Genomic DNA, 21479 nt, shown 5'->3' on the forward strand with positions numbered 1-21479 from the left:
AGTTACGCATTTCCCCAAGTTCTTTGTTCCTGAGGAGAAAGACACAGAGAAGGGGTGAGGAGTAAGGGAGGTAAGGAGGACGGCAAAGAAGGGAAAAAAAGTTGCCACAGATGTTTTCGTACACTACAACCAGTAGGGTCGTGGGTTTGAAAAAACGAGACAGGGGTGGGGTGAGTGGTCATAGCCGGGGAAGAGGGAAGGAAGCAGAAGGGAAGGGGCATCGGGCCACCTCTAAGGACTACAGTACTGCTACTGTAGGGTGCTGGACTCACTCTGCAGGACGCTTATGGTGGCCTGGGCTCGAATCCATGTTATGGAGGGGTTTTGCCTCAAGTCATTCCTCTTGGGGTCGTTGCTGGCCCTGCACTCGTAAGTCCCAGAGTCCTCCAAGGTGAGCCGGGTTATTCTCAGCACACTCACGCCGTTTGACCCGTAGGCGGTGTTTACGGTGACACGGCGCTTCCGAGCACCGTCCCACAGCTGTCTGAAAGACTCTGCTCGGTTGACTTCTGCGTACCACCACTGGATCTCTGGCGTGGGGCTCCCGACCACGTCACAGTACAGCTCAAAGGCGTCCCCAGTGAGCTTAGTTTCTGACATGGGCGACTTGACAAACCCAGCTAGAGGGAGGGGGGAGCAGGAATGCAGTGACAGGCCAATCAGAAAAAAAAAGAATCAACAGGTGTTAATAGTAATTTAAAGAAAAGAAAAAAGCAAATGAGTTGCAAAGAACAAAAAGGATTCATTTTTAAACTATGAAGAGACAGTAAATAGCATTTCATACAAGCTTTCAGAAGAAGAACCACCCTGGGAAGCTTACAAAGCAAAGGCAGGCTAATTATAAGCTGGGGCAGCACAGGTGCTGGCCAGGCAGAAGCAAGCCCTCTAGAAAGCGGTCGAGCAATGGGCCCAGCTGGTAGAAGTGAGCAAGTCTGGGGGCTCGGGGAAGCGTCTCTTTCCTTAAGGCACAAATCATTACCTTTTCAAACTCAGACAAGCGATGAAAGATAACCGGAGGTGGCAGTAGGTTTATCCGCCAAGTCAGGAATTCTCTTTTGGATGAACATTTTGTTAGAGACACAGTGTCTTTTGTGGGCCTCGATAAGAAGTAGTAACTGACCTACTGACACACTGTCTTGGGAGTTCAAATTTCAACTGAAAGCGGAGCAAACCTCTCTCTCCTGTAGGATTCCATCCTGAGTTCAGGTTCGATTTTCCCCACATCCTGTTCTTCCCTAGGCCTATTACCCACAAACCACCCACTGTCCTGATTAGGCAGCCTCCACCTGAAAGCAGACCCTTAGGCACAGGAGAACAAGACAGTCTGTAGTCAGAGTGAGAATTACTACGGGTGTCAGCTCAGGAGCGGAACCAACAGTAACAGCAACCCGACTATGGCAGTGAATGGAGGGACTATGCCCTCCATAATCCTGGAAGTCCATACAACTAGAAAATCCTCCTGAAAAGTCAGTCTTAAAAATAACTGTGGTACTCACAGACTCTCTTTACATAGTTTAGTTGCCTGGCTCCAAGGGGCCAGCTCAAAAAGAATGAAAAATGCATAATGATGAATTAAACTCTATGGTGAAGGCTAGGCCTCAATAACATTGCCAGGCACTGCCCAGTAATTAAAGTTGAAACCTACTTTCACTTGCCCAAAATTTGCTTGAGGTCACACTTCCATAAGACAAGGCAGCAACGGCAGAAAGTAAAAAAAGACAAAAACAAAAACAAATTCCAGGCTTACATGAAGAACTTCGAGTGGGGTCCAGAGAAAATGAAATCACAGTGCAAGCGTACAGTCTCTCAGTATTTACCCCGCCTATAGTTCATTCCGCATTCCTACCAGTTCAGGCAATGTCCCATGGTACACGGCAAGAAGCTAAGACACGGTAGGTACTGAGTGGCTGGGCAATTCCTCTTGGGACCAAGCCAGCCCCTCTGCAGTGAGCAGAGCATGGGGCCAGGATCTACCAACATCAGACTGAAAACACCCCCGAGGAAAGGTACGAATTAAATGAACAGTTTTCCTACAGTCCAGATGCCAAGGATGCAACTGGGATAGCTGCAAACGGAGGGCACTTAGTGGACAATTTTCTGTTTATACCCATAGCAGTATTTGCCTCTGGAGATAAACTTCACCCCATGGACCACCGAACCCTAAGGGAGGTACCCTACTTACTCAAGTAGAGGTTAAGACCTCCAAATTCATACTAGTCTTTCAAATCACACAGCATCCAGAATCCGGGGAAGAAGGAATACAGTGACGAACAGCCTTAGACTCAGTGCTCTGCTTTGGGAATCCATTCTAAGCTACCTCTTCAGGTCAGTGTCAGCTCCTTATAAGGAGCTATCTACCAGAGCGCCTAAGAAGCCAGGAAGATGTCCTTCTCAGAAGCAGGGCAAGTTCTAGAATTCCCCAGGAGACACCAAGCCACCGCAGGAAGACCTGAGCTCACTTTCAGGTAACATGGTACCCAAGGAGTCAGGTCTGAGTCTCACAAACCGCCACCTGCCCACCTGCCAAAGTCAATACCAACTCATATAGATGAAAAGTAAAGGAAGCTGGTTTCGTTCACTTCATTACTGGTTCAAAAACCAGAGAAAACTGGTTACCAGTCAATTTCTCAAAAGCAGTAGAGTTATTACTGTTTTAATCATACTCTCGATCATTAAGTGGAAATCACAAAGGCCCTTATTCTCACATTCTCTGTGAACTGGGGGAGCTTATGTCCTCTCAAATGCTGATTAGCTACTTGATTATGTTCTAGATATATCTGTTAGTGGGTTTGTTTTGTATTGTTTTCCTTCTTCTGAATTGCACTTCAAAGCAGACAGATTTAAGCCTGTTTCTCAATCTCCTGACCACCCTAATGAAAAAGGCATGCCTGCTAATGTGCCGAGAACCACCAAAAACCCATCCAATTCCAGTGGAATCACGAATCCCACCACCACACAATCCCTAAGCAGCGGAGGAACTGCCTAAGCCAATACCCAGCGCACAGCACTGGCAACACTCCTGAGGAAGAAGGTGCTGAGTCGCCTTGGTCTCATTTTTCACCTACATACAGGAAAACATCCTTTGAATTAGTAAATTATATGATGTACATTGCAACAAATTTATCTAAAAATAAGATTAAAAATCCTTTAAAACACTATCAGACATCTATCTGTGCTCTTTGAAAGCTATTATTATCAGACGTATTATCAACAAGTAACATATTTTCTAATTATGTGTTAAACAATGCGCTAAGCACTTTATCTCAATCCTCACAACAGCCTTGTAAGGTATATGCCATTATAATCCCCTTAAAGATGTGGGAACTAAGGCCCAAAAAAGTTCAGTACTTTGCCCACACTCACAAACTAATAGTGAAAAAGTCTGGCGTGGAATCCAGGTGCATCCAAAGCCAAAGTATGGTCTCCTAACACTTTCCACAACTACAATCAATGTGCCTTACTAGACTGGAAAAGTTGTTTGTAGTTATTTGAAAGTTGAAAATATTTTTTGTCACCACTTAAAATGAATTGATTATTTATGGCGAGGAAAAGTGCGGACCCTCCATTGGAATGCACAGCACAGCGTGATCACAGGCTCCTTAAAATTATAATCCTAGTAAAGAACGGAGATAGAGGAACAGAGTTCCTAATGCGCGTTGCGCATGTGTGGGGGGCGGGGGTGGGGGAGGAGAAAAGTGAGAAAACAGAAGGTGGTTCTGAAGCAAAACTTCCCCTAGTTCTGACAAGTCCATCGCTCTTGAGAGAGCTAGCTTCAGAGGAGGAGGAGTTTTAAAAGACATTACCACGTTTCCCCGAAAATAAGACCTAACTGGAAAATAAGCCCCAGCATGATTTCTCAGGAGGACATCCCCTGAACATAAGCCCTGATGACTCTTTTGGAGCAAAAGTTAATGTAAGAACCCGTCTTATTTTGGGGGAAACACAGTAGATGCATTTCTCTGGTTTTGTGGTCAGTGCCAAATGAATAAAGGGCGGGCGGCACCTGAAATTTCTTAAACCTAACATTTTACAAAGTGCTTCCACACACACATCACATCTCATTTTGTTACATAATTTCAGTTTCGTAGGGCAGATGTAGATACAGGTTCCTGACTTGCCCACCACCACGTAAGAACACAGGTCTTCAGCTTAGTCTACACTTCTTCCCAGCACACCACACTGCCTCTAAACAAAGTTAAGCAGAGGATTCCTTGACAGCTGAGCACTCACCAAAAACATGAAAATACATCTATTTCTTCTCCTAGCAGGAGGTTAAAGGAAAAAAACAAAAGCAACCCTGGGTTCCAGACCACTGCAACAAAGTATCACAATAAAGCCAGTCAAAATCTTTTTGCTGCTGTAGGGTCTTGCCCTCAATTTGTAAAAAACACAATATCTGCCAAGCGCAATAAAACAAGGTATGTCTGTACTGTGAAATCACAATTAGCAAGGGACAGTTATTTGTAGCAACCATCTATCTCATTATCCATCCAAAATTAGCTCCAATTCAGGAAAAGAGAACCAGCGGGCCAGAGCAGCAGCATCAGGAGGCAGGCAGCTCAGAGCCTGACTCCCTGCCCACCCTGTCATTACAAGGGCGTTCACACCAATGTGAGCCCTCACACAAGAGCACACATCTGCCTCAGGCTGGGAGGCCAGCAGAAGCATCTGTTTGATCTCTGAGCCAAAGGTCATCCAATAGTTTAGGAAACGCTTAACTTCAGAAAAGCCACCTCCCGCCCCTTCCCTGCCATCATCTCTACCCACTGCAACACTTAACTGGGCTCAGATGTCAGACAGGTTTGAGAAAAATACTAGCATCAGTGCAATCAGCTCAACAGTGATAAAGAGGGACACGGTGGTTGGTCCCTGGCTTGGGGGAGGGTGGCAGGCAGAGTACAGGGAAAAGCATAATGGAAACCTGCATAACTGGGGGTGTGGGATGGGAGGCAAAGATGACAACTAGGGCCAGCAACCAGAGAAAGGAGGCGCTCCCTGGCAGGAAAAACTGGATGTGTAAATATGTAGCTGAGAGTTCTCAGCAAAAGGGAACACGGAAGAGCAAACTGAGTCCAATCCCAAGAAATCTGCTTTTACATACGCCCTAAGGAAGCAAAGAACTAGCATCACTCCACAGAGGAGGGACCATCCGTAATTTTTTACAGCCAAAATTCTTTTACCTCCAGGGCAATCACTGTCTCCTTCTCTCTCAGCTTACTACTGCCAAGGCCAGGCCTTTAAATCTAGCCCGCTTTTGTCACCTTTCACTTTTTTTTTTAACACCTGTTACCTTCAAGCCCCTCTGTACCACTAATTCCCTATAGGTGGCTTTATGCCTCATAACAAAGAGGAACTGACAGCCAAGGACACAGGAGTATTTCCCCAGCCCCCATCCCCACCTCTCTCTCTAATCACGTACCTCAAAAAGAAGACTGAGAGGGACAAACTAATATTGTGGCTATGGGCACAGTATTTCAAATCTGTCCAAATAACTCCGAACAGCTACAAGGCTGTATACACAGGCTACTACACAGCCTGCCTACCTTTACTGTTAATTTAAGAAACAAGTCACTTACAACTATTCTTAACACCACAGGCAGGTCATAAGTCCATATGCACTCATTCCGTGTGTACCCAAAAGGGTAAGGCAGGCCCGAGGTGCTGCGAGTAGATGGAAATGGGGTAACCTCATTCGCTGCCAGAAGGAGGTATATGGGTCTGATCTCATGGATTAGTCTGATCTGTAGACAGAGATGGCAGCAATTACAAAGCATTTTCCCAATTCAAACCTATTCCTTTCACAGCTGCCTCTATCAGGCAGACATAACAAAGGCTTGGAAATTAACACTGTCCTCATCACTAGCCTCTAAACTCAGGCCCACCCTTTATTCTGAAATTATACCATCGCAACAGCTAAAGGAATCTGCCGGGCATATTTTAGCCAGCCTTCTGCTTTGGAGAAATAGGAAAACCGAGTTCAAAAGAGACTACGGTGTTTCCCCAAAAATAAGACCTAGCTGGACAATTAGCTCTAATGCGTCTTTTGGAGCAAAAATTAATATAAGACCTGGTATTGTATTATATTATATTGTATTATATTATGTTATACCCAGTATTATATTATATTATATTACCCAGTATTATATTGTATTATATACTATACCCCGTATTGCATTGTACTGTATTAGATTAGATTAGATCCGGTCTTACAGTATAGTAAAATAAGACCAGGTCTTATATTAATTTTTGCTCCAAAAGACGCATTACAGTTGATGGTCCGGCTCGGTCTTATTTTCAGGGAAACACAGTATGTAGTTTAGTGATTGAAAGCAGGTCGCCTGGAGATACCATCACTGTCTTAGGCAGAAGACAAACTCTCGGAGTCTCTCCCTGATCTGCAGAATGGGGCCAATGATAGCGGCAACCTCACAGGGTTACTGTGAGGATTATATTAAATAACAGCTGAAAACAGGCCTGGCATACAGTAGGCAGCCAGTAATGCCAGCATTCTTATGTCTCCAGAGAGATGATGCTTAATAGGCCACATGCAGTAGCCTTCAGACTGGGAAGCAAAAACTTCACATCCAAATGAATTACAACTTAGAATTCAAACTTCTTCAAGAAACAACAAAAATTAACCTTAGCCTGAGAACCAGAATAGAAATACTAATTGCAAAAGGCAATGAAAAGAATTCTTCATTCCATCCTATCCTCAGAGCCAACTAGAATGGGGGGGGGGGGGATGAAAACAGCCACACGACTCAGAGAGTTAACAAATGTTATTACAGAGTTATAAGCGATTAAATCTGATATTATGAACAATGTGGAAAGCCAACAGGTAATGAGAGTAAAAAGAGGCAAAATTCTCCTTAAAAACAAAAAATAATAAACCCACCAATAACAAATCAAGCTGTTCAGCAATGCTATATGGGAAGATACTGAATATTAGGCAAGCCAAACTGTAAATTCACAAAATGTAAGACAGAATGGTACTTACAGGATTTTGGATCATGTCAGATTAGTTTTGGTCTAAAACGGAATGTCAGCTTTTACATCATTACCTCCATAACTTAAACCCTTGGAGCAGTTTCTTCAAATGGCAAGGATGCCTCCTACTTAGCACGGTATAGCGTGAGCCCTGTGCTACCTGTGGACGAGTTCTGTCTGTCACTGTAAAGCTCTATGCAAATGGCAGGTTACCTTAGGACAGGTGAGGGATGCGCATCTGTTATGGCTGTTCTTCAACAAGGATTTTCACTCAGTCCTGTTGTCGATTCCTACCCACAGTCTAAGCATGATCTACCTGGATCCTTCGGTCTAAAAGTCCATGACCAAAACAAAGTTGTAAGTATGATAAAAAGCTATGTGCTTCTTTCATCCCAGAAAACACATACAAACAAAATTTTGTATATAATACGGGGTGTCCCAGACCCCAGATTATACAGCCTGAGTCTTGACTGTCCGGCTGTTGGGTGAGTGGACAGATAGCGGAGGCTCTCTCAGGCGTAGAGCACGCCTTACAGAGAAAGGAGCCGTGGTTTACAGCCTCTGGGTTGGATTCTTCAACTTCTTCAACCTCATGGAGAGAGTCACATGAAAAATGTATGTAGAATTACTCTGTAACCGGTGCAGCTATAAATATAATATAAGATGGCCTTTTATACAAGCACGCTGCTCTGCAATTTAACAGATGGTCTAAGCCAGCCTGGGTGTTCTGTTGAGGTACCTCCAAAGCCGTGTGGGAGAAAGTGGGGTGGTGGGGACAGGGCTCAGAGACTCGCACACGTCTAATTGTGCTTTTTCTGAATTTTTCCAGCTCCCAAAAGAAAAAAAGCAATGAAAACAACTGACCCAAAGAATTTCAACAAGTTTCAAATTGAAAGTGACATTAAATAAGGTAGTTTCCAGCAATTAATTTTAAAAATTGAAATTCTGGTTTAAAAAAAGGTCTTATGAAAACAGAATTTGACACATGATCTAAGCAATAGAAGGGTCTGGAAATTTTTAACAGCAAAGGAACAATCAGCTCAGAAATGACCCCTCACATTTCTTCATGCTCCAGGGCTCAGCAACACTTGCCTGTGACCCTATATCCTTGAACAAGGGCTGAAAACTCTACTTATACATTATTGATCAGAAAATCCTAGCCACTTAGTCTACGCTTTTAAGCTTCAGTATTAAAGACACTCCTTGAAACTAAACATTTCTGCCTCAAGCCAAGGAAGAATGAGGCATTTTAATTTAATCTTGAGCAAAGAAAGTGAGGCTAAATATAGATCAGGTCCCATTTGACTGTGACATCAAACTGACCATAACCTTAATTTTTAAAAACTAAGGATGTGTCCAATGGAAAAATACACAAACTGCTGTCAAACTAGTCTTTTTAGGAAAGTTTAGAAAACCTACCTAAAAACCCCACAAATAGTACTCCAGCTGTTGGTCAGCACACAAAGGGAAAGCTAGTTTTGCTAGCCATTAAAAACCAAGGCTGTCTCATCCAAAGGAAACAGACAAATGCATGTAAACCAGCTGTATCTCAAAGAGTGTTCTTAATGAAAGGTTTGGTTTTAAACAATGAAACCCTTACATATTTAAGGAAATGCTCATACAAGCTCTCTTGTCCCAAGAGACTGTCAAAAATAGCTGTGGGCCAATCTAGAATTACACCCAAATGGAACTCTGAAGCCAGAAACAATTTTTCTTTTGTGGGGGTAGGGGGTGTAGGGGGGAGGGAACAGTTACAGAGCATTTTAAAAGTATGCCTCAGCTGACCCTCGTTAGGATTTATTAAAGGCAAAATGAAAACAATATGCTAGAAAGGCTAAATACTCCAGTTAAATAAACCATTCTCAAAGCCATGGGTAATTACTAATCAAAAGCTAATCTCCACTAATCACTTTTTGTGTGAAATTCACTTGTCTATAGATTCAGTATAATTTTTGATAACAGCTCACTTCTCTGTCCCTGACAATATATCACCAATCAGGATTTAAATGTTCAAGATAACACAATTCAGCTAATTCTTCCAGCAAATAATACAACTCATCTCATTCTTTCATCCTCCTGTATCTCACAAGCATGATGAACACAAGTAGTCCAAGCTGATAGTCTGGATATAATCTAGAAGACATTTTAACTGAAAGAGGTGGGAAGCCCCTCCCCGACCTTCTTTTAAACAACCATTCCCAGAAGTCACAGTGTCCAATACTTTGTACACAGGAAAATTCAATCTTGGACTCACATCCCAGGATGTTGGTTAATATAGTCCCAGTCTTCCCAGCTGATGAATTATTTCCAAAATACAAATAGTTTACAGTAGAAACCACACTGGAAACTCTGTTATTATACATAAAAGGCAAACCTTTTCTTAGGTGGCAGAATCCTAGAATAGTGCAGACTGCTGGGCCCCAACTTCAGAGACTCTAATGCAGTGGGTGTGAGCGCGGCCCAGGAAAGCGCATTTCTAACAAGTCTGCAGGCGAGCTGCAGTGCTGGTCTACAGACCACATTCCAACAACTAACGACTTAGCTTGAAATTAACTTTTTCAGCTTTTTCAACAGAAGGAAAGTAAAGGCTCAGGAGCCATGTAGATATTTCTGAACTATATAAAGATTCTCCTAGTAGCTGAGTCTGTGTTCATAACCAAAAGAGGGAATGTAGCTAAAAAACTGTCATTCACTATGACTGCATACTGACTTTTATCCTGTATTTGTTCCATTTATCAATCTACAAATTGAAAGCATGCTTTTAACTCAATTTACCATTTATTAAGGGCCAATTTACTAAGGACTGTGTACAGGGACAATTAAAATAAACTTTGCTCCTAAAGAGAGCACAAACTTGTAAGACATGAGACAGAAAATAATTAAAATACAACTGATAATGACCACTTTTAACAGATGTACGAAAGAAAACAGAAACAGAAGAAATAACTAATTTTGCGGGGGGAGAGGGTTCATGTGCACACAGAAAGCTTATGCATAAAATCTGGGTCTAGCCTTGTCAGTTGTGGGGAGAGGGGAGGGAGGTTGCCCTTGCTCTAAAAGGAAACAGTTATAAACACAGTGTTGAGAAGTAGCAGGAATGAGTAGTTCTAGACAAAGCTGAAAAAATCCAACGTTTTTTATCACTTTTATATGCCAAGCACCTATTCAGCACTCATGCTACTCAGAAATATAAGATAGTCTATATAGTCTCAAAACCTCGTAATTTAGGGAAAATGACAAACATCCCATAGGCTAAGCAGCTTGAGTTTTTTTCTACAGAACAAGCTGTGTGACTGATCTGACTGGTGGCATTATGAAGGACGGATGAGAAGTAAAAAGAGAGTTAGGAAACTCCTTCAAGAATCCAAATGGAAAATGAGTCTGAACCACCGTGTTTCCCCGAAAATGGACCATCAGCTCTAATGCGTCTTTTGCAGCAAAAATTAATATAAGACCTGGTCTTATTTTACTATAAGACCGGATCTAATCTAATCTAATATAATACAGTACAACGCAATACTGGGTATAATATATAATACTGGGTAATATATAATATACCAGGTATAATATTCTTATATCCGGTCTTATATTAATTTTTGCTGCAAAAGACGCATTAGAGCTGATGGTCCGGCTAGGTCGTAGTTTCGGGGAAACACGGTGCTATTAGCCTTTACAAAGACTCCTTAACCTTTCATAAAAGCAGTACACACATTCGGTTCAAAGATAATCATGGGAAATGCTTTTTCTTGGGAAAAAGTTCATACTTAATCCCAACCAAATTTTCTCAACTTTTAGAAAGGAAAATGTATGCAATCTCAGCCTAAACCCTAAGGCTATCATCCCAACTCTTACCCCACTCTACAGTAGAGTACTGAAAAGCAAACAAATAAAAAAAGCCAATTTGACACAGGCCAAATGATTCTAGAGAAAAAGTCCACAGGAATAGTACCTCCTATTTTTGACTGTGATAAAAGTTTATGAAGTACTGCTATGTTTATGTTCTGTTTCCTACTTTTCTGGTCCTCTTCAATATTTCTGTAAAGATTAACCAGACATGGTTTTTGGAAAAATAAGACCAGCAACACCCAGGAAAGTGACCAAGAGATTCCCCACTTCAACAATGCCACGGAATGGGAAATTTCTTTTACCCCTCTTGGCCCCAATGATCTCTCAATTTAAAAAATTGAGGACATTCAATAGAACTACAGAGTCTTACTGTGAACTTTTTAAAAATTATGAAATGAGACAAATTTGACTCACCTATGGGCCATACTGACAATATGCTGAAATTGCAAACTTTCTCACTATTTTAAGTCACGACACTGGCAAAATTATTTAAATGGTGAAATTAAACAAATGAGTTCAAGGAATATTTGCTTTTACACACTGTTCGCCCCAAATTCTCAATAATTTATGTAATTATAATTCATTCCAGGAATTTCACTTGCATCCCCAAAAGGGGTAGTAACATGAAGAAAGTGTTACATTTAAACAGGACAAGAAAAAAAAAGGACACCAGCAAATCCTTGTGAAAACAATAAGCAATTTCACCCCACCTCCCCCATCCCATCCCCTCACACCCCTCTTAAATGGACACTTAACATACATTCAACTTGCTGTTACCATTATGGGGAACCTGGAGGTTGTGTTGTATAAGATCAAGCAACTAGAGTGGAGCTATCCCAGAGTAAAACTCCAGGTCAATTAAATTCCAATTCTAAACATAGTATATTTGTGATTTACAAACTTTTCCCAAGAACTCTGAGCAATAATTTTCTAAGAACCCCTTTGATTGTTAAATAACTGTCTCAAATTTACATGTTTCTAGTCCTACAAAGTACCTCCAAATTCCTGAGTTGTTTCTCTCTCTCTCTCTCTCTCTCTCTCTCTCTCTCTCAAAACTGATAAATCCTTAGCCCTATTCTCCTACATTCAGTATTACCACGTTTCCCCAAAAATAAGAGCGGGTCTCATATTAAGGTTTGCTCCAAAAGACGCATTAGGGCTTATGTTCAGGGGATGTCATCCTGAAAAATCATGCTAGGACTTATTTTCCGGTTAGGTCTTATTTTCGGGGAAACACGGTATTTCATAGCTATACCCCCATTCGCTCAAATAACTTCCCCATTAACCAGAATCTCTTGCTTTACTGTAAAGTACGCAGTATATAATCAAGCCCTACTTCCCTGATTTCAAATGGTACTATACAAAGATCAATGAACCCTAATATTTGCAAATGGTAGTTTTCTATTTAGTCTGAGAATATTATCATACCTAGTAAAATTATAAACTCAGGCACAGAACAGGCCAAGACTGTAGGCTAGCACTGACTCTCTAGAACGTATTATCAGGTACTCTCTGATACTGTTTCAGAAATTAATACCAAACTGCAGGGTAATAAAATGCTAGACATATCAATTTAAATTGTGACTTTAAAAAAGGTATATTAATGTATAGAAACTATTCCATCTAATAACATACGATGCTATACATATAACAAATATGACACATATGTTAAAACCCAAAACGTCAGTTCCCTTGTGTGTACAATCAGATTGAAATCAATGATTTCTAAGATTCTTTCAGCTCTAATATTCTGTAAGTCTACATGCTATAAATGGTAAATTAATTGAAATGCAGTATTCTATGAACTCATGAAGAGCCTAGGGAATACTGAGTTTGTGAAAAAGTGTGTGTGTGTGTATATATATATATGTATGTGTGTGTGTGTGTGTGTGTGTGTGTATATATATATATATAGTTGTTGTTTTTGTTTTGTTTTTTTCTTATTTCATTGGGTAACTGTATTTTTTCCAGGACCCATCAGCTCCAAGTCAAGTTGTCCTTCAATCTAGTTGTGGAGGGCGCAGCTCAGCTCCACGTCCAGTCGTCACTTTCTATCTAGTTGCAGGGGGCGCAGCCCACCATCCCATGCGGGAGACGAACCGGCAGCCTTGTTGTTGAGAGCTCGCGCTCCAACCACCTGAGCCGTCCGGCCGCCCACCAGCAGCTCAGCTCGTTGTGGTCTTCAGTCTAGCTGTGGAGGATGCAGCTCACTGGCCCATGTGGGAATGAAACCAGCAACCTTGATGTCAAGAGCACACATTCTAATCAAGCTAACCAGCCGCCCAAGAAAGTATATTTTAAAAGATTATAAGTTATTTGGAAATCAGGATGTCTGTAATTTTATATTCCCACAATGCCTTGCTGCACATATGCTCAATATTTGTCCAAAGAATGGTAAGAAAAACAATTCTCATTAATCGAGGATTAAGGATAAACCCTTTCATTAAATTTCAACCTATTAACTTAAAATGTACTAGTAATCATTAGTATGTAAATGAACAGTGTAATAAATGAAACCATCTTTCTTTGATCAGGGGAGTTTTTTATATCAGAGCCATTTCCTGAGTACCAACAGAATCATAAATTCTAGGAGACCAGACTACGGTATATTTGAATTTACCACCTAGAAGTTATTTTTAGAAGCTATTTTTAGACGTTATTTTTATTTAAAAAAAAAAAAAATCAAATCCCTAATGTCAGTTTGTTTTCTTGCTATCCATGCACTCATCCTAACAAGCAAGAGAATAAAAACTGAGTGTAAAATAGATTTTGATTGGAGATTTTATTTTAGTTAGAATGCAACTTTCCCACTCTTTTCCAGATTAGGTCCCGATGCTGTCCATCATCAATTCTAAAGGAGAAGGAAGTTCAAATTCCCTGTAAACCTCTTAGAATCAAAACCAAACTGCCCAGAAATCTGTTTCTTTGCAAAAATAACCTTTAAGAGAAGCATCTGTGGGGCGAAGGGCAGGGAGTAGGATATTTTCTAACTGTTCTTTAAAAAAATTTCCAGATTGCTCGATACAGAAGTGAGTGTCTGTGAAAGCAAATTCATTATGACAGCAGCTACTCTGTACTGATTGTTTCCACAGGTCAGGCAGAGCCCGAAGTGGATGGTATAATTCACCACAAGAACACAGCCTCCCCCTTAGGGCTGTTACTGTTCTCCAGGTGTGCAGAGGATGCCCCCCCGGGCGGGCAGTTCTAATTCCAGGGCTCAAAACATGACATGTGCTGACTGCCTCGCTGGTAATGACGCTCTGTTTACTATGGACAATTAGAACTAAGTCATATCCATGTACATGATTTAATTCAAAAACATGTTTATCTTAGAATGACGGTCACACAGCACGTTCTACATCTTTCTCCTCAGTGTAAGCAGTTCAGGCCTCTATCACTACACACCACCCCGTTATCTAAGTTACCCATGTGGAAATTCTATGCGGGCCTGTAAGTTTAAAAAACATTTGGCATGGCTAACTGTCACCTACTGTTTTAAGCACTCCTTCCCAGTAAACCGGACCTCCAGTTCTTAGGGGCAGATCTCCAAGCTGGTTCCTAAAACCACACACCCTTAAGATGTACTTTCCACCAAGGGATGAAAACTAATAGCACTTCTGATCCTTGCCCAAGCGGGGACTTAACAGCACACTTCTGCAGCGCCCTGTCACATGTGTATTCTTGAAGTTCAACACCTGGGCAAAGGACAGACAGCTCTTCTCACAAAGAGGCTGACAAACCTTGCGATAAAAATTATTTTACCAAGTCCATTTTGCACAGGGTGATTATCTTTGTGTGCTGTTTTATAGGTTCTTCCTCAAAGGGATCATCTTTTCTTTTGGTCTTATTTCAAACATAGACACATGTATTAACGCAAATATTTTAATCATCAACTTTGCAAAGTATCTATAAGAACTCTTCCATGCAGATATCAAGACTGACCAAGCAGACTGTGAACCAAAGGTAAGAAAACATCCTTGGGCAAAAACTTCAGGTCTATAAAAGGGTCCCCCATTTTATCAATTAAAAACCCTGCTCCTCCGACCCTAAGGATTCTTCGGAACAACTAGGGGACTCACTCTTCCCCAAACAGCTCTACTTTTACCTAATTAATAAACTGAAATTCCACTTATTTTTTTAATTAAAAATATAAAAAACTGCTGCTAAAGGTTGAAAACTCCTAAATCTAATTCTTGCCCCAATCTAACAGTTAGATATACTATGGTCTAAAGAAGCTGTAATTTAGTTGTAGGACCCTTATTGAATCCTGTTCACTAATGTTCTATCCACGAAACTCTGCTCCCTCCGACTCTCCAGGAAATCGCCATATTCAGTCAACAATCCAAACCTATTACCTCTCCTTTCGTAACGACTATGTATCTGCACTCTCATAATCTGTTTCAGGTCTTCATTACCTCGTAATTCCACAGTGAGGTGGATGATTGGGTTACATTACTTACCTACGCAGTGTCCCAAACACCAGCAAAATAGCACTGCTTCTCTTGAAAAGGGGCACCAAAATTGTATCCAGAATGCTTTCACTAAAAATCAGCAGTTGTCCCAGGAATGATGCACATAGCTAACCTGTTACATGTGTGAACACTCTAGACTTCCACCAAAAAATACGCCTGAAGATGAAAGTACAGTAAGACATTGTTCTCTAACATTTAATGAAGCGTTTCCATTTGAAATGAGAAGAGGCCTCTCAGTGGGCCAATTTCTACATCAAGAATTCACTCATCATCCACATAATTCCCTTCAGAGACAATTAGCAACACCAGATGTATTCCAGAGGCTCCATAAGCTTATATAAATAAAAATATCTGACACTCCAATTACTATATTCAAAATAGGAAGGCTACCAATACCGAGATGCATTACAACAATTAATACTACTACAGTATTACAGTCTGTAAATGATATGTCTACACTACTTGTTTGCTTTGAAAAGATACACAAGAAACTAACAGTGCTTATTCCTGGGAAGCGGGCATCAAGGGTACAAAGAGGAACTTTAGTATTTTACTTTAAACATCGGGGTATTACTTGAAATTATCATGCAAGCAAGTCTTTTCATAATTTTTAAAAATCCAGTAACTTTCCCCTTTTTCAAAAACTTAAATGAAATAATTCCGTCAAAATGTTGGTTAACCACTGAGACAGAAAGGTTCATTCATCCTCTGTCTGTTAATATTCCCTCCTGTAGTTACGTGTATCTATTCTTTGAAAATTCAACCCTATGAAAGCTTCACTAAATTCTAGGCAGAGATGGCTGGCAAGCTGACATATCTGGTTACTGCCTCAGGCTCACCTGGTCCTATTGGGCCTGTCAAGTTTTTCCAGTGGTGTATTTTGAGAGTTTAAGACTTGATAGAATTCTAGAGCTCTTTCAGTGACAAACGAATAGTGTTGCAGAATAGCAGTAAGATGACACCCTCAGAAACTACTAAAAACACATTCCACTCAAATTCTTTCCCATTCTGACTTTTAAAAGCTGCTAAACTATATATACCTGCTACTGAAATACAAAGGCCAGCAGGCTCATCCGTCTACTGGTAATTTGTGAGCAACTGTCACTATAGCTTCATGTTGTTCCTACAGTAAGAACAACTACTTTGGTATACACTCCAGAGGGGTTTTCTTTTCTTTAATGCACATCCAAATCTGCCCTTCCATCCTACAGCTATAAATTCGGATTACCCCTAGCACCACCCCCACCCCATTAATTGAATTTTAATGTCTACCTGTCACTGGGTAGCAAATTCTATGCTCCGTGGGCAGACATTTCAGAATGTTTCCTGTGCACGCCACAGTAAGTGGGAGCCTAGCAGGGAGGCACTAAAATTTACCAGCCGACAGCAAGTACCTCATAGTTCACCAATATTCATTACTAGTTGCCCGCCTGGAGTTCTTCCTGCCTTGATGTCCTCAGTTTCATCAGAAATTAATTTCCTTTGTAACTAGGCCTCGAAGAATAGCTGATCTCTTTCTGAAATATGGACATTATGACCCTCTGGGGATTAAAAGATTTAAAAAGCATGTTAGAAAAATCACCACTACATAAAGAGAACCATTAAACAGCTACTAGGAAACGCAAAAATACGCAGAATTCACAATATGCAAACACTCCAGCTCAAAAACCAGACAACTAAACTGAACTTTGTATTTTACAATATAATAGAATTTGCCACCCCTCTGCCTCAAAAGGATTTAAATAAAACAGGACAAAAAATTTAAAGGTGCCAAATGTTTACCTAAAAACAAAGGAAGATACCAGAAGAAGGAACAAGGCAAAGTAGGTATAGGTAAGAAGAAACTAAGAGAGGAAAAAATAGTGGAGAAAAGGACTTTATTGAAAATAATATGCATATATAACTAAAGCATGGAACTCTAAGGACTCAAAATCATGTTGTAAAGGAAAACAAAGATAAGCAACAGAATTAGAGGACAGGAATAAAGCATGTTTCTTATATTGCTTTAACCATTTAGATCATTATCTTAACTACTAAAGGAAAAATTTATTTAAACTTTCTGCTGCTAAACTGGGAAAACAAAATGTACAGAAAGCTGTATATGCCTCTAAAGCATTTTATAAGAACCAAGCAAATGTGGACCTTTCAAAACAGTCACTGGACAATTGGGAAAAAATCATACATTAGTTTCCTAGTAAAAATCACGTTGCTAAATTTCTAACTCAAGCAACAACTATGTCTTTTTATGGAATAATCTAATTTTGAAGGTGCAATAAAGTACTGCAGTACTAGCAAAATTACCTGCTCCCACAGCACTTCAAAAGTAACTACCCTGCTAAATAATGGTCATTGTTATGCTAAGGCTGAGAGCTAACTGGGAAGGACTGAGGAGGTCGATCTACTGAAATAGTTTGGAATCAGCATGTTTAGTGTTATAAGGATCATGCTCCAAGTAGCTTAAAATGATCAGGTTCCAAATGCCTTAAATGGGAGGTAGGTTGTGTGTTAATAAAAAAAAATAATTAACTACTTCTTTGCTTCTGTTAAAAATAAGAAGGTACTAATGTCCCCCATACTAGAAATTTCAATTTCATAACCATTTCACTGTAAAACACAGTCTGCTTTCCAACAGGTTAAAAATAAACCCAGATGACTGACAGGGTATTAGTGGAAGAGAGAAAACCTTAGCAAGCGTGCATCGTGCCAGGGATGGTGCTGGGTGGTGTATGCCTGCAATCTCATTCCAGCCGCCATCCTGTGGGGCATGTGTCATTGCTAACAAACAGAGGAGTCCGAGATTAACAGAACTAACATCAGGACTCCAATCTCTCGGGCTTCAAAATTCGTAATAAAATCCTTTGGTGAAGAGGATACAAAATGGGGTCCTTGTAACAGTTTTATTTAACCAGCACAGTATTTTTAGAAGTTCAACTTTCCATTTTCAATCTAAGCATATATTGTACTCTCCTGTTTAGCCAACAATACTTGCCTAGTCCTGCCCTAAATGAGTTTGCAACCCCTGCTTTAATGCATGTTAACAAAAGGAAGGGAAAAAAGGGAACAGCTGCGTTCCTTGCCATCCCATTCCTAGAAGAGGGGTAGCTCTGACCAGGGGTCGTCCTGGGGACTAGGTGCTATCATCCTGGATCAGAGGACACTTGCAAGTACAGGACAAAGGTGAGACATTTTCTACCAGGGCTACTCTGCCTTTTACGGAGCATTTTGGAAATGTGTGTATTTGGGGTGACACAATGACTGACATGGCACTACTGGACGTTAGTGGGTTGGGAGCAGGGGTCCTCAATACCCCACAAAGTAGGAAAAGTCCTGGACAACCAAGAATTGTCCCTCTTCCTATACAACTTTCAAATGGCATTCAAACTTGTCCTGAGCCTAGAACCTAACTCAGTTTTAAATGCATTCTGGCAGGGTTTTAATGATCACTCCATTTTCCAGGAATGCAATTACTGTGGAAAAGTGAGGAAAGACTGTACTTTGTTTCGTTTGGAACTTTACCAAGAGTTGTTCACCTTTTCAGAAAATTACATTATGAACAGCAATGCCACCTGTAGTATTTGAGTCACCATTATAGCAAAACGAGATCAGTCTGCATCTGCAGCTGGCACATTCTTGTTTTTTCTACAGGGATATAAACAGCAGCCTCTTCATCCCCTTCTTAGCCGCCACGCCTGAGCACTTGCGGACTGAAATAAGTACTTTATTCTAAGTTATTTCCTCCTTTACATTACGTTTAGGGCATTATTTATATTTTTCTTAGTAACGTGTAGTGAATGTCACATCGGAATAGTTACAGGAAATCACAAAAATGCGTTCTGAGCAGAGGACACAAAAACAGATACCTGACTTTACTTTCTGTCACCTCCTGGGGGAGGGAGGCCACCGGGTGAGGAGTAACAGGGAGTCCCCGTAATTCGTATTTCGATGTCACTTGAGATGAGAGCAGTCCTGGAAGGCACACTTCAAAGATGACAGAAAGTCAATACTGACCTTTCCTAACAGAGGTGCTAATTCAGTGAAAAGGCTCATCTGCTAACAACCACCTAAAATGCACATTTTATACAGTCATCATTCATCAAAACAAACTCTGAAATAATCTGGCCCTTCTCTTTAGTACTTTATTTTCCTCTTTCCTATGAACTACCAGAGCTGCAGTTAACCTGTTAAAGATAAACAAGTTGTAAGTACCAGGCCCTACAAGCCATACATACATGCCACTTTACAATATAGCAGTTTAAAAAGTACTTTTCCATACATTACCATTTAATTGCATAAAAACCTTATGGATTAAGAGTTACACTAATTTAAAAAATAGAAACCATAGAAACTAAAATGAAAATATGATTTGGGCTACTGCCAAATCGAGTGCTTTCTACTCAACTACACTACCCCACACAATGACCTTTTTAACAGTTTTTTTATTTACATTTTACATTTACAATGGTGACAGAGCATACCAATTTACTTATCCTGTAATATTCTCGGCAACTGAGTTTAGGCATCAAATTTAAACTATACTAATTTTCTCATTTCATAAAAACTGAGTTATTTTTAACATTTCTTAAAATTGCCTTGAATATATTTCAAACAAATATGTACAAGTATAGTTTTGATTATGCTTTATGTTACTTATTGTCATTCACCCTGGAACCTATTACATTATTCTACTCTTGTTATTCTTGTAGCCACCTCATCCCAGTTCACACGAAAAGGACAGAAGGTATGTCTCTTACACTGAATTAACTGATACACAGTTTGACATATCCCTGGTTAAAAGGCCTTATAATAAAGCTCATGAAACCATGGTTTTTCTTAGTACTGAAATTTAGCTGTAAAGAAATCACATACCTAGTCTGCAGAGCTAACATCCACTTTCTCTGACTCTCTAAATCAGGTAGTTATAATTCAGCAAATGAAAATCATTCTGAACCCACGAGGAGGAAAAGGGTGTGGCTAGTCACATCTCCATTCACCCTTTCGGGTCTTCTAAGCCAGGAATGCAGCCCCCAAGCAAAACTCTGAAAAAGGACCATCTTTGAACCAACAGCCTCAGAAACACCTTTTACTCTCAGCCAATAGTGCCCTAAATTTAAAAAGATTTTAGGTAAGGAGAGAAAAGGGAAATTGCTAAACAAACCAAAAAAAACCAGCCTAAATCACTGTTCATATCCTTCCTGAAAACAACTCTAATGTTTAGAGAATGAAAAACTTACTGTCAAATATAAGGTAGTACAATCGATAACATACAGAAAGGTGACGTCACCAGAATAAAACAATACTATTCTAAACTATATTTTCTCATACAAAATTTACAATGTAACAGGATTTTGCTCATATTAAATCTACTTTTAAAAGATTTATTTTAATACACAAAAACTCACCAAATTACAAGACTCTGTCATTTAAGTTCTGAAGGGGGGCCAAAATAGCAAAAAAGACTAGGGTTGCCAGATTTACAAATAAAAATGCTTTGCTGTTTATCTGAAATTCAAACATAACTGGGTGTCCTGCATTTTATGTGGCAACCCTGCAATCTCTGAACTAATTCAAGTGAGCGCCCATCTCTACCCAAGCATTACAGCACCAGCTCCCACTCAGAACAAGCTGGGGCTTCCAGCACAGCAGAATTTTGACTGACGAAGTCTTGAGAGTCTGGAAGTGTGCTTTTCCTGATAATAAGCCTTTCTTAATACCTGACATTTACCGTATAAAAGGAAAAGCCTAATTTCTAAGAATCAAAGGTTAAGCTTTTAGTAGGTTCTATCCAGTCTAGTGAATGAACTTTCATGAAGCTTATGCGTCTGTGTTAAACAAACACAGAGTAGAAATAATTGACAGTGTAAGTTTGTGGTAATAAACAAAAAAGTTGCTTATGAAGGTTATAATAAACAGAATCCTGTTTTAAGTATTACAAGCAGAATTAAAATTCATTTTAATGAATTCGGAAGTTAATCTACTTTTTTCTTGAATTCATAATCATAGAACTTTGGAGTTAGAAACAAACTAATTTCTGATCCTTCAAAACTTCTGGAAAGTCCATTTCACTTCATATTCATTTCTATACAGGTTTTTTCTCCTGTTGAGCCTCCCTCCTAAACAAGTACAGCAGTAACCCCCTTATCCACGGTTTCACTTTACATGGTTTCAGTTACCCAT

General features: G+C 40.1%; 1 protein-coding gene across 2 annotated transcripts in view; it reads right to left on the minus strand.

The window, feature by feature from the left end:
• The window catches only part of NPTN (neuroplastin), a 63415-nt gene that overhangs the window by 31844 nt on the left and 10092 nt on the right, over positions 1 to 21479 (minus strand). For both annotated transcript variants that reach the window (XM_019735938.2, XM_019735939.2), the window contains exon 2: positions 273 to 620. In XM_019735938.2, the coding sequence (XP_019591497.1) occupies positions 273 to 620 (348 nt within the window). The remainder of the gene's footprint in view (positions 1 to 272; positions 621 to 21479) is intronic.

Source organism: Rhinolophus sinicus, linkage group LG03 (assembly GCF_036562045.2).
Source record: "Rhinolophus sinicus isolate RSC01 linkage group LG03, ASM3656204v1, whole genome shotgun sequence".
NCBI lineage: Eukaryota > Metazoa > Chordata > Mammalia > Chiroptera > Rhinolophidae > Rhinolophus > Rhinolophus sinicus.